Source organism: Phaethon lepturus, unplaced genomic scaffold (assembly GCF_000687285.1).
Source record: "Phaethon lepturus isolate BGI_N335 unplaced genomic scaffold, ASM68728v1 scaffold8307, whole genome shotgun sequence".
Classification (NCBI taxonomy): domain Eukaryota; kingdom Metazoa; phylum Chordata; class Aves; order Phaethontiformes; family Phaethontidae; genus Phaethon; species Phaethon lepturus.
Genome location: NW_010553986.1, coordinates 57,508 through 71,090, shown reverse-complemented (window position 1 = coordinate 71,090; position 13,583 = coordinate 57,508). Strand labels below are relative to the sequence as shown.

Below are 13,583 nucleotides of genomic sequence, written 5' to 3'. Positions count from 1 at the left end.
TGGCTTTCCTGTTGTAAAAGCCATATTTTAAATTTTTTTTCAAAGGAGATATACTGTAAAATTTCCTTTATAAAATGTACCAATTATATACATTCTCAACTCCGGGAGGAGCCATGCATGCATCTTTCAATGTAAACTTTTGCTTTTAGCTGCCAGCAAGTATCTGTTGTCTTCTTTGAGTTCTTTTGATAATTTTGATAGAAAATGGAAATATGCTTTGGGGTGGCACTGAAAATCTACTAACTAATAATATTTCATACCTGTCATCTCCTGTATTACTGCCTCTTACATGGGGCAATTGTGACTTACTATATGACTCTTTCTGTGTAATGATTCCTTTTATATTACAGTAGGCCAAAGTCACATAAATTACAGACTGAAAGAGGTGCTTATTTTGTTGTGATTGAAAACTATTTTATAATATTTAAAAATCTGACTTGAAACTAGTAAGGATATAGAAAAAAGTGAAAAATGAGAGTCCACAAAGAACTAAACCAAAATGAGGATGAAAACCTGTCTGGGACAAATGGCCAGAGCAAATAATGATGTAAGCTGGGAATCTTACATGTTTCATTTGTTTTGAAAAATAATTCTAGTCTTGTATTTCATGAATTCATCGTTTTTTGGTTTAAGGTTACAGTGAGCTATATGTACTATTTTTAATTGTATTTGGAACAGACTGTGAAATTTTTCTTGGTAGAATGTTATGTGTAATTTGCATTTGCTGCTTAGGGAGTAGATAATGTCTTATTTTCATGTACAAATATGTAATTGGCAGTATTATTGAGCTTGCTCTTTTTTCTTTTTCTTAATTCTTTGGGCTAGATGGAAAGCACTAGAGTATACTGTTGAGTTCTGTGAGAAGTGACTTATCCCACTGATCCAACTGGGCACTCAGCATAGTTTTGCAATCATCAAACTATTTCAGTAAACAAACATTGATTGTAGCTCTATGTGTTAATCTTGCATATGTTTAAAATATGAATGTAGTTCTATAACACATGAATATGGGGGAGCTGCTTGTTCCTTATTCCTGTACAAGAGAAGAAAAGAACCCCGTTAGCTCAGTGAGAGCTGACACTTCTCAAACACAAGCAGACACCAGGATAGCTGGCAGCAGGATGTTTGCTGTAGGTGGGCTGTGTAGGTGAGCTAGATTCAGCCTGCTTGTGAAAGATTTGGGGTATATCTATGCAGATTTTAAGTCTGAATAAAAAACTACTGTCTTATTTCAATGATTGTAACAGGACTTACAGAGCACTAATCTAGTAGAGGTGTGCATGGCATTAACTGTTGTCAGCCAGATCTTTCCACGGGAGATGATTCCAGCTGTTCTTCCTCTAATAGAAGACAAGCTCCAGCATTCTAAGTATGTATTCATTTACAGAATCTCAGGTGGTCTAATGATTTAATTTTGTAGGTAGTTTTAGTAAACTGGTGTGTTTTTCTATGAGTTGGTCTTTCTAATCATTATCTTCAGAAATTGTTCATTTGTTTGTAGTCTTGGCTGAGTATTGGGTAAGTATTAATTTTTTCATTGCTGGTTTTGATAGGTAAATATAATTGACTTTATTGCAGTACTTTTGACAAATACGTGGATGAAGAAGTGTTTGTGGAATAAGTGGAGAAACAGATTAGGATCCTTGAAGTACTTCACTGATACTTTTTTTTATAAAGCTCTTTATAGGAACTTTGATAAAAACGTATCTGCAGATATCAATACCCTTGAATTGTTTGATTCTCAATTTATAATATCGCATACACAGAGGGTAACATTTTAAGTGTTGTGTTGATTACAAAGGGAACTGCAGAATGAACTGACTCAGTAACTTCTAGACAGGTATTTTTTGGAGTTGCACATGTGACCACAACAGATTAGCAGTGGCCAATTTCATTGTTTATTTGGTGGCCATTCTTTTGAATTGTCAATCTGACATCAGGCTTTACTATGCTTTTAAGTTTGCTATGTTATTTCCTCACTTAGATGGTATTGAAAAATCATTCGTTATCAAATATGTAAAACATGGGTTCTCCTCTCTCTTGAAATCATGATATTCTGATGTCTGGCCACGTAATTTTACATTGCTGTGGAAATAACAAGTGCAAGTTCTTTTGGTAAGACAAGTACTTCAAATACACAAGCAGCTTCATTTTGTTTTGTGTAAATCTCATTTCTCTTCAGGGAAATTATCCGAAGAAAAGCAGTTCAAGCTTTATATAAATTCTATCTCATTGCTCCTAACCAAGTTCAGCATATTCATGATAAGTTCCGGAAAGCCTTATGTGATAGGGATGCTGGAGTCATGGCTGCTTCTTTGCATATTTATCTTCAAATTATTAAGGTAGGCAAAGAATTAGAAGCACAACTGAACTTAGGAGCTATTTTTATATATTTTTAAATTTTAAATACACAATGTACTGTACAGAAATTTTGCAGAAAAAACTTACTTGTAACCATTAGAAAAGTTAATTTATGTGATCAACGATATGTGTTATGTTTGGTTTTGCTAGCTCTCCATTTAGCTTGACAGATCCACTTCTTGTATGATCCGAATGCTTAGCATTCAGATGGTGTCCTTAGCTAGAGGATCTAACTTCTACAGTGTGTTAAAGGGTTTGCTGAAATTTGCTTGTAATTTTTTTTTTACTGTTACCTTCAAGTACTTTCACTCCCTTTGCAAATGGGTGAGAAAATAGCATAGATTTAAAGTTAAGAGCTTACAGGCGTTGGGGGATGAGAGTAGAAGTTTGACTTAAAGAAGTGAAACCATTAGTGTAGGTATTTTGACCTTACTCAAGTTGCAGACTATTTTTACTTTTGAGGTGCTGTATCAAAATATTTGAATTGTATTTCTTTTTCATTACGTAGGAAAACTCATCTGGATACAAGGACTTGACTGGGAGTTTTGTAACCATCCTAAAGCAGGTAGTGGGAGGAAAGCTCCCTATTGACTTCAACTATCACAGTGTCCCAGCGCCGTGGTTACAAATTCAGCTTTTAAGAATATTGGGGCTGTTAGGAAAAGATGATCCAAGGTAACCAGATCTTTCTCTGTAATTAATATTTTGAAGGTACAAAGACTACAGTCATGACTGAGGTACACCTCATAGCTTTCTGGTTGTCTTTGTTTTGTTTTTTTTCTTTTTAATAAGAGGATTTCAGTGTTGAATTTCTTACACATTTGTTGTCAACCAATATAGTAAGCAGGTACTTTTCAAACTGCAAAATTTGTTTCCTAGCTTCTGGATTGGCTAAACAATTGGTTATTGTGGAATATGTTTGAAATATATTTTTCTGGGACTTCTGTTATTAGGTTACCAAACAACTGTGTGAAAATCCAGAGTAACGGTATTTTGAAAAGTGGTGTCATTTTGTGAGGACCTGGTTGTCTATGATTCTTTTCCTGTTGATGTTTTTGGTGTTTTTTTTTAATACAAGCAGTGAGGGAAGTGTTTTTATTCTTGTGATATGGTAAATGTTTCTTTTGAAAGTTGCGAACATTTTATTAGATGTCATGTTAAAGTGAATCTGTGGATATGAATAATTTGTGTTACAGATTCCAATACTAGTGTTTGAGCTGTTTGGCAAAATAAGACTACGTGCTTGTTAGTGCTGCAAATAATTTAAAATTTTTTTTCTTGTTAAACAGGACAAGCGAATTGATGTATGATGTTCTAGATGAATCTTTAAGAAGAGCAGAGATAAATCATAATATTACATACGGTGGGTGAGGTTGTTTTATGTAGATTGAAAGAAAGATTGAAAATATGAGTAGTTGAACGTGCTAAAATACTTATGCAGTACTTTTGAAAAATCTAATTATATTCTTAATAAACAACTGTATTCTGCTGTTTTTTATCATTGGAATAAAACATTTTTATTTACCGGGAATTAATCGTGACTCAAAAGCGTCTATCCTATGTTTGCATTGTCCTTGCCCTTAAATACAGAAAGTTAACTTCATGAAAGCTCTTAGTGACCATTGCTTAAGTTGAAATAAATGATAAAGGAAAAATCCTAATGACACAGCTCTGTTTATTAGGAATGCTTAGATCTTCTTTTCACTCCCCTGAAAAAGTTAATAAAAAGTGTGTGAGTGACAGCATCAGTTCTTTACAGCTGTGTAGGGCTTTTACTCTATCCACAGTAAATAAAAAATACACCTCCAGGGTTCAGTGACAGTGATGCTTGTGAAAAGATGTTTTTGGCACACATCTCAATTTAAAATTTCTAGAACATGGCAGAAGGCTATGTTAATGTCACTATCTTCTTAGTAGAGAAAGCTGTATTTGTTGCTAGAACAAAGAAAAAGGAATAATTGCACTGTAAAGTTTTTTCTAATTGAAAGTTGAGCAATTTATTTGGATTTTTCTTTGCCTTCCTTTCCCCAGGTCTTAATACCTCCCTAAACACCCAGATCTGATGTTCTTAGAACCCTACATTAAGAGCTGTTTCACTATTTAAAAAAAAAAAACAAACCTCTAACTCCCCCTCATTATTTTATTGTTAAAGTAAAGCCCTGTAGATACTGCCAAAGTGCCTGTGCTAACGGAATAGAAAGAAAATTGACGCTTTTTTAGAACAATCCTGAGAGAGAGGGGAAAGGAATGTGGCCCAGAGCTCTAGATGTCTAATGCTTACTTGATACGTGTTTTGTAAAGCATTGTGTAAGCTTCACTTGCACTAAAGAGGGGAGTTTTGGGGAAGTATTCTCTTTCAGTAAATAATAAATGAGGAAGCATCTGTCAGATGTTTAGTGTATTCGGTTTATTGCTTCTATTCTTTCAGGCAAGAACATACAAGATACTGGGAGGTGTGGTGCCTTATAGTACAATTTGCACTTGCAATTGCTAAGAGTTAAACATTAAATTTGTTTTAAGCATTTAAGAGGCTGAAATGGGCAGTTTTATTATTTACAAAATCCAACCTAGTGATTCTGTGACATAAAATTTAGGCATGTAGTTTTTGTTCACACATGATAAGCTTTTTATAAAACTTTAGTTGATGATCCCAGAACAAAAGAAAAACATAATTCTGAGTGATTACTCTTTCTTACAGAAAGTCCTTGGTTACTGTATGTTTCTTGCTTCTTGCAGGCAGTTGAGTTGTTAATATGCTAGTCTTTCTCAGATTTAGTTTTATAATGCTTAAGAAGAGTAGGTGGTTGTGTATTGGACAGTTCAGTTGGAGACTGAATTACAGGAACAACTGAAAATTACATCATGATTTTAAATGCCAATTAACTTGGGGAGAGTAACTGGGTCTGAATTTCTGCCGGAATTGCTGCCACAAAGGATTAATTACGTTTTGTGTGTTGTTCAGTTTACTTATAGATTTTTCTCAAATATTCGGAGTTATTTCTTTAATAAGGATGTTCTTGGGATGATTTTGACTGTTGGTAGTAGCTAAGAAATCATACGAATTTTGAAAAAATATTTTGTCTCAAGTCCTTTATAATTCCCATTGGCTTTTTAAAGACCGTCCCAGTCCAGTCCCTTGAGCGCAACTATAGGACCCTTCAAGACTGGGAGAACTTTTAACAACAGAAAGTTGTATGCACAATGGCAAAGGCTAACTGAAATTATATACATATTCAAGGAAATAGTCTTTCATCCTGTTTGTACTTATGCCAGTAGGTACTCTGAAGTTAGATTCAGTGGGGGTGAGACAGCGCTGAAATTTCTTGATACAGTCAATGACCTTGTTTGCTTGTTAAATTCTTGCATTATAGAAGTCTTTAATACACACTAATTATGTGTCTTCTTTCCCCCTGCAGCCATCTTGTTTGAATGTGTCCAAACAATTTATACAATTTATCCCAAATCTGAACTACTTGAAAAGGCTGCCAAGTGCATTGGAAAATTTGTTTTGTCACCCAAAATTAATTTGAAATACTTAGGTAAGGATACGTGATTTCATTAAGATGTCTTTAATTTGGTCACGGTAGGATACATTTTCTTATATCACTTTCAATCGCTTATGTTCTAGGTTTAAAGGCTCTGACCTATGTTATCCAGCAAGATCCTAACCTGGCACTTCAGCACCAGATGACAATAATTGAATGTCTAGACCATCCAGATCCCATTATTAAAAGGGAGGTCAGTGAATTTCTAAACATCAAAACTTAAGTTAATTTATAAGATGGGTTGTACGTTTTTTAAAATGAGTAGCATAAAAGGCATATTATGTTTAAGTTATGGTGAGACAGCAGTTACAAACAATATTAATGTGACAAGCTGTGTAGATAAGCAGTGTATTTCATGTAAGAGTTGCCAAATAAAGGCAGTTGCTCAATTTGGCACCATAGTAAAGTGTTTCTGTTTGTCTGCTTCCTTTTTTGAGTCATCAGAGCAAATTAAATATATTTTTTGCTTTCTCTTTCAGACTTTAGAGCTTCTCTATAGAATTACAAATGGACAGAATGTAATTGTCATAGTACAGAAGATGCTTGACTATGTAAAAGAAAGCAAAGAAGAATATGCTATCATCAACTTAGTTGGCAAAATAGCAGAACTAGCTGAGAAATATCCTTTTTTTCTAAACTAGCTGAGAAATGTCCTTTTATTGTTCTGAAACTTTGGAGTCAGAGCTCAGGCAAATGTAGCATTCGTACTTTTCAAAGCATCTTTCATGATCCTTTGAAGTAGGAAGTGTTACAGCTGTACTTTCCACTCTTTCACATGCAAAAAAAAAATCTGCAAAAGAAAATGCATACAAAAATGACCACAGTGTTTCTTGTATTTCACTGAGAGAAAGTAATAGCACTCAAAATACTTTATTTTGGCTTGTGAGTTTAGCATTAAAACCTTGTGTTTTTAAATTAAAACTTTGAAGTCTTATACCACTGCATGGAGAGAGATGCCTCAGTGCTACATTGAGTGCTGTTCTGTAATTGTGGGAGTGATCTTGCTATCAGAGAACTCTTCGTTGGTGTATGGATTTTAATAACACATTTCTGTAGAAATAAAAAATTCTTTAACTATGCCAAAAAGGTGGAAGTGATGATTAGTGATTTGGCATATGGTGGGTGTTGCTGTTAGACTTGCCACTGCCTGATTCTCTGTATGTATTCTTGTCTGATAATTTGAGTGGTAAGCTCAAAGTAAGGTACTGGAGAGCTACCTTACCATCCTATTTGTACACCACTTGGCACATAGTAGTGTACAAAAAAAAGCTGTGTTGTTATGAAGTATGCAAAAATGAGACAATAAGTAATGTTTCTGTACTGTTGAAAATTTCCATTCAGTAAGTGTGCATTTTCAGGATTTATATGAAGGAAGGCAGAAACTAACTTCCAAAGTTAGCAAAGGCTGATCAAACTTTAAATGTGGTTAAAAAAAAAAGGCGATGTTGCTTTCTGTGGAGTACTTCAAAATGTTTATAATTTTTCAGTATACAACATATGTATAGTATATAACAACAGAAAAACACTGCTGAAAAGGACAGCTAGTCTATCATTGATCAAGTGTTACTGGGTAAACAAACTCAAAAGATTATGCTGGAAAGCTGGCATGGAACAAGTGTGAACTTAAAATACAGTAGGACAGGTTTCCACAGCTAAATCCTTGTGCAAACATGTCTGTTCCTACTGTGTGAAGGCTACTTAAACTCTTACTTTTCATTCTGACATTTATTTATGAAGAACTTAAGGTGTACTGATTGACAAGCCAGCAAACTGCACATAATGGATAGCTGTTAAGTTCATGCACAGGCTTTTTCAACAGGGCAGGAACTGAAGACTTCTCTGCCTGACCACCAATTTTCATGAAGTTTACAGGAAACATTTTACAAAAGATACAGGAATATTTCCTCTTCAGTTAGATTGAGCTGGTATTTAGCCATCAGGCCCCCACCTTACTGGGGAGAGCAAGATGGGTAGCTTATTTGTGGAGAAATTGTTTCCTTAGGAAATGCACTAAATAGGAAAGAAAAAGTTATGTCTTAGCACTTTATTCCTTAACATCTGGACACATATGCTCCTGACAATGAGTGGTTCATCCAAACAATGAATGCTGTGTTTTCAGTTGGAGGTGATGTTGTGCATCCTGATATCCCAAACAACTTCCTGAGGCTGTTGGCTGAAGGTGAGTAACTCCCTGAATGCTCTGATGAATTAGATGTGTTCCGTAATGATCTGGCTTTTTTTCTTAAAATGCACTGTGAAGTATTTGATGGGAGGTGTTATTTGTGTTTCGGGCAAAGTATGTATTATTTTCTGTCTAGGATTTGATGATGGAAAAGAAGATGATCAGCTACGGATGTATGCAGTACAGTCTTATTTAGCATTACTTGAAGAGGAAGATGCGTTGTATCCACAGAAATTCCTTCAAGTCATGAGTTGGGTAAGGTAGACACATGGTCAAAATTGAATACAGGCATATGAGGAAACTGTCAAAGGTGGTGATGTTTTTAATAAATATTTAAGTGTTTTATTTTTATCTGTGAATATTATGCTTTTACTTAAAGTCAATATAATGTGCTGAAATACATTTTTAGTGACCTCTTTTGGTGCCCAAGGACTACTTAGCTTGTCATAGTTTGTGGAAAAGCTGACTTCCCTTTAAGGCAGGTGACTATTGGAATGGCTTAGCAGACACACGAATCTGACTGCATGCTGAGAGCCTTTCTGTCTTCATCAGAATTAGGCCAGATGTGGTTGTGAAATGCATTTTTAGCCTTGAAGGTGACTGGCCCAGTGCTGTGCTAATACTGTCTGGTACCTGGGTAAGCTTCAGCTTCCACCCAAGTAAGAGGCTGCAGTATGTTTTGTAAGGGCCTAATTACTACGTTCAGCTTTCTTTTCAAGCTAAAAGTTGGAGTCTGCTGAGGTAAACACAAAGATCATTTCAAGCCTTTGACATGTAAAACACAAAATCATGAAATAATTTAGAATATGTTTAAGTAATAGTTTCTTGAATGTGAGGCCGATTTTATTGTGGTGTTATTTAGAACGACATTCTAATTTCAAAACTGAAAGCACTGCTCTGTGTGACTAAATGCATATTTTGTCTGTTCTTTTTGAATAGGTGTTGGGGGAATATTCCAGCCTTGTGACAGATGTTGATCCAGAAATTACTTTGACAAAGCTACATAGGCTGCTGAAGAAGACTTTTGTTACTTCTGAAACTAAAGTGTGGGTAATGGCTGCAGTCACCAAGATAGCATCACATACCTCCTGTTCGAAAACAGTTGACATACTAATCCAAGAATTCAGCAACTCTCTAGATACCTGCATGAGACAATTTGCCTTTGAATTGAAGCGCCTGTGTGAAGACAAAGCACTGATGAAAAACTTGCTTCCATTTGATGCCAGTTGCAATGACATGGTGGTAAGACAGCTGCAATATGTGTTCTTCATGAACCTCTGTAGTTTGGGGGGTTGAATATTTTGTTAGTGTTTTCAGAATGAATGATATTTGACAGTTCTGACTGGTGCCAGTCTTTAGTCTGCTTAAAGTGAATTTTCAGAAACATACTTTTTCAGATGTATGTGATGAATCATAATGTTCTATACTGAAAGATAAAGAACCGTGGTGTTTGGTTAGTAAGCTGGAGTAGATTTTAACAAAATTATTTCATACACTGATTTATTTTTTGATGTCTTTTTTTTTTTTAAAGAAAAGTTAGGCCTTCTTTAGTGATATGGTCATGCTTTTTAATTCAGAGGGTTTGCCTCCTATTTAGAAACTACTGAGCTTGACACTGAAATGTCTACAATAAATGATGGAAAATAATATTGCTGAGGTTTTTGAGGGGGTTGTTTCTGAGTTAAATATTTTCATATAAGTGTGGGATCAACCATTGTGGGAAAACTCCACTCTGCCTTTTCCCTTTTTTTTTCTTGTTTAGATTAAAAAAAAAAAAAAAATCAATAGCAGAAGAGTTAAGCTACAAATCTGTAGCTCAGTCTGTTTCAACATACTTGCTTAACAATTTCTGTTACCTACCAGTAAAGCTGCTGTATTATGGGAGATGTGAGAAGATCCTGATTTGCTGATAAGACACACTATTCTGCTGGTAACATCAGGCTCATGTAGAGAAAATATTTTCATTGCTTTGTCACTTTTCTTAATACTGTGTAGGTAGATGCTTCCTTATCTTTTCTGGATGGGTTTGTGGCTGAGGGACTTGGTCGTGGTGCAGCACCGTATAAGCCTCATCACCAGAGACAACAGGAGAAACTTTCTCAGGAAAAAGGTGACTTAGTTTACTGCATTTATTAAATAGCTGGTAAATTACCTGATAAATATTCACAAACAATCTGTACACCGTTATTATTTTTCTTAAAGTAATGTTATCTTAATACATCTCTTGTCTGTAGACTTAGCTAAGTTCAACTTAGATTTTAGGTCCACATCTGTCTAGCTGGTATATGTAGCTGTTCATTTACCATAAGTTGCTGTTCTGCAGATGAGAATGTTTTACTATAATCTCTGCTGGTCTGTAGGATTTTAAATTTATTTGGGATTATTAAAGTGAAAGCAAAGGGTTCCTAACTTTACTAAGCACTTGGTCTTGACTGTGAAATTATAGTTTGCAATAATAACCATTATGAACTTATGACACAAATCTTACATTTCTTACCTAGTGTAGGTACAGATAAGACAGCGGTATGTGCTTTTCTTTAAAAATAACCCATAACTTTACCTATAGTACTTTTTTTTTTTTTTACTTTGCCATAGAAATACTAGTTTACTTCATTGTAGCCTGTCACATAAGGATTTCTTTCAGACACTTCTGAATGATTCAGTTTGAGGTTGGAAAGCTTTTCTAAAACATTCCTCAGCTTTACTGTTGAAGAATTAGAAAAATTAGTCTTGTACGCTCCATTATCTACAATCACCATTTTTAAAAGATTATTTTGACTGCACAGGTTAATGCATACAATAAATAATATTGTCTATTTGCTTGCATGTGTAACTTGGCAGAATTTAACAGTTTTCTGAGATAATTATAAATTTACAGTGTTACATCTACAGCTTCCACTTTAAGCCTGCTAGAAAATTAAAAATTTTGGTGGTGAAGTGTTGAACAAGGTCAAATATGTTGAAACTTGAATATTCTATGCTTTTTTTTCCATGCATGTAAAGCCGAATGTGGGATACAATCTACTGTATGTCAGATTGAGCTCATAATAGTGCTTTATACTGAGGTGTTGAGAATGAAATTAGTGGTCTTTACTGAAGAACATGCATTTAGCACTCTGGTGTTCTTACAATGGCTTCCCTGCAAAATTGTAGGAACCGAATTATGAATTGCTGTTTTTTCTCAGTAGTCAAGAGTACTCATTAGCATCTTTCACTGATACACAAATATTCTAGGAGGTAAGATACAGGTGGCATAGAATATTCAGTGGACTCCCCTTCTAGACTTTGTCTGAGTTTATTGAAATTCTTTGTTTATAGATAACTAAATTTATGGGTTGGTAGAGTTTGAATATCTTTATGTGGATGCTGTTTATCACAAAGCCCTTTGGATCTCTGTTCCTTCTCGCTTCTTTATGGGACGGGACAGTTCCTTAGCACTGCCTCATCCTTTATCAGGGGATTTCTGTCCTCCACCATCTTTGCCCTGCTACTTCACTTTGCTGGGAAGAAGAAAGTAAGGCTGGGATGGAGATGAAGGGGAAGGGACTGTACCCCTTGATAGTTCCAGGGCTGCAAAGGATAGTCTGTGCTCTGCTTTGTATGTAACAGTAACTTCTTATGTTATAGTCCAAAACAGTTTTTAGAAGCTATTCAAACTACAGTTTGATTCGTAAAGCATAGCTAAGGTGGCTGGTTCTGATCCTGATTTGAAAGTCCTAGTGGAAATGACTTTCACTCAAAGTGTCAAGTATGTTTGCAAAGCAGACAGTGATATATGGACAAAATGTTGTGGACTCAAAATGTTATTTAGGCTCATGAACAAATGGAAAAGCCCACTTATTTAGATCCAGTACAGTACTTCTGCCTACAAATACGAAGCATTGTCAGATGTTTTAGTGATACGCTGTAAAATCACTATTTCTCTTTAATTTCAGTATTTAAAACCAAATACCAAATGAATACGTGTTTTAGATAAATCCTCTGTGTGTCTAAAAAACTTACTTGAGTAACAAGTACCTAAGAACAGAAACATCCATTTTTAATGAAGACAGGATTCTGAATGGGAAGCCTGAGAAGTGCAGCAGTGCAGCATATCTATTTTCAGAAAATAGATTTCTTTCTTACCTTTTCATGCCTCATTTTAATTTTAAGATTCTGTCTGTCTTGCAGCTCTGAATTTTGAACCTTATGGATTATCATTTGCTTCAAATGTGTCCTCATCTGGTGTCACTGGCAGGCAGTCCCCCACTGGTTTATCTTTTGGTTCCGATATGTCTGGTAATAGTGCTGAGACTGGGCATAAAGAGTGAGTTAATTTGTGTTTGAGGTGAAGTACATTTAAGCTTCTGTTCTTGTCAGTATCATGTGTCTTTGCTTCTTCATTACATGGCACTAAAAAGAATACAGTTAAACTTGGAAACCTCTATCATGTAAAAAGAAATTCAGAAGACACCTTCTTTGAAATACCTAGGAAAAAAAAGCGAATGCAGTTAGACTGTTTTTCTGCTTTCTTCACAAACTACAAATTAAGTGATAGTTAATGCGGTAAAATTGGGACAGGAATACCTGATGATTACATGATTGAGTATTTTTACTCTGGCTTCTTTCTTTTTCTTATGGGCCACACTTTTTATGAGCTTAAAATAACGTGCCTTTTAAGGAAATTTTTTTAGATAAAAGTGAGGCTAAGACTTGCAGTGTAAGATACTCCTCCTTACATTTTAGAACACTACAAATGAATTCAATATTCATAGTTTAATACAAATTAATAACTTAATTTATACTCTGGTAAATTGGTATGCAGGAAATCTTGGAAGCTTTTTTTATAGGACTTTCAGCATTTAGCCTGTGTCTGTTGAATTAACTTCTGCTAGAGTTTAGGGTGTCTGAGAAATGAACACTTTTAATAAGAAAGAAAAATACTTCCTAGGTCTCTAAATTTCGCTCTCTTATGTCAACTTAAATTATTTTTTATGGAATCAGCAGCAAAACTATTTAAATATATCGGAGATTCCCAGAATCTTTTTCCTGTAGAGAAAGATAGATACTGTGTTGCTTGTATTCACTTTAAAAAAAATTATTCAAATACATTATAAATGTAATCTGAAACTCGCAATGGAGTTGGCAAACACAGTCTACTACTGGCTGCAAGTGTCTAATGCTGACTTAGTATAGGTCTATACTTAGGACTACATAGCTTAGTCCACGTTCGCATTTGTGGTGTGTCTTAAAAGTAATGAATGATATTACTGACATAGAACTTCATGCAGATGCAAAAGTGTTCATTTATATTCCACTACTCACTGTGTATGTCAAAGTACCAAAATAGTGAATGGTGTTTAAAGTAGAGTGTTGGCATATTTTTATGAATGTAAGTATGTCTTTATGTTCATACAGTTGATCCTGCTTTGTTTTGTTTGCCTTTTTAGGACAAATACTCTGAAACTTGAGGGAGTACGCAAGCTATGGGGAAAAGAAGGCTATCTTCCAAAGAA

The 13,583-nt window shown here is 34.9% G+C and overlaps 1 protein-coding gene across 1 annotated transcript in view; it reads left to right on the top strand.

The window, feature by feature from the left end:
• Positions 1–13,583, top strand: part of AP4E1 (adaptor-related protein complex 4, epsilon 1 subunit) — a 21,160-nt gene that overhangs the window by 2,471 nt on the left and 5,106 nt on the right. Inside the window, 13 exon segments of the mRNA XM_010291682.1 lie at positions 1,248–1,369; positions 2,183–2,342; positions 2,870–3,036; positions 3,651–3,724; positions 5,778–5,900; positions 5,990–6,099; positions 6,386–6,525; positions 7,973–8,085; positions 8,225–8,343; positions 9,028–9,330; positions 10,084–10,198; positions 12,259–12,394; positions 13,518–13,583. The exon segment at positions 13,518–13,583 is cut by the window's right edge and continues 34 nt beyond it. Of these exon segments, the coding sequence (XP_010289984.1) occupies positions 1,248–1,369; positions 2,183–2,342; positions 2,870–3,036; positions 3,651–3,724; positions 5,778–5,900; positions 5,990–6,099; positions 6,386–6,525; positions 7,973–8,085; positions 8,225–8,343; positions 9,028–9,330; positions 10,084–10,198; positions 12,259–12,394; positions 13,518–13,583 (1,748 nt within the window).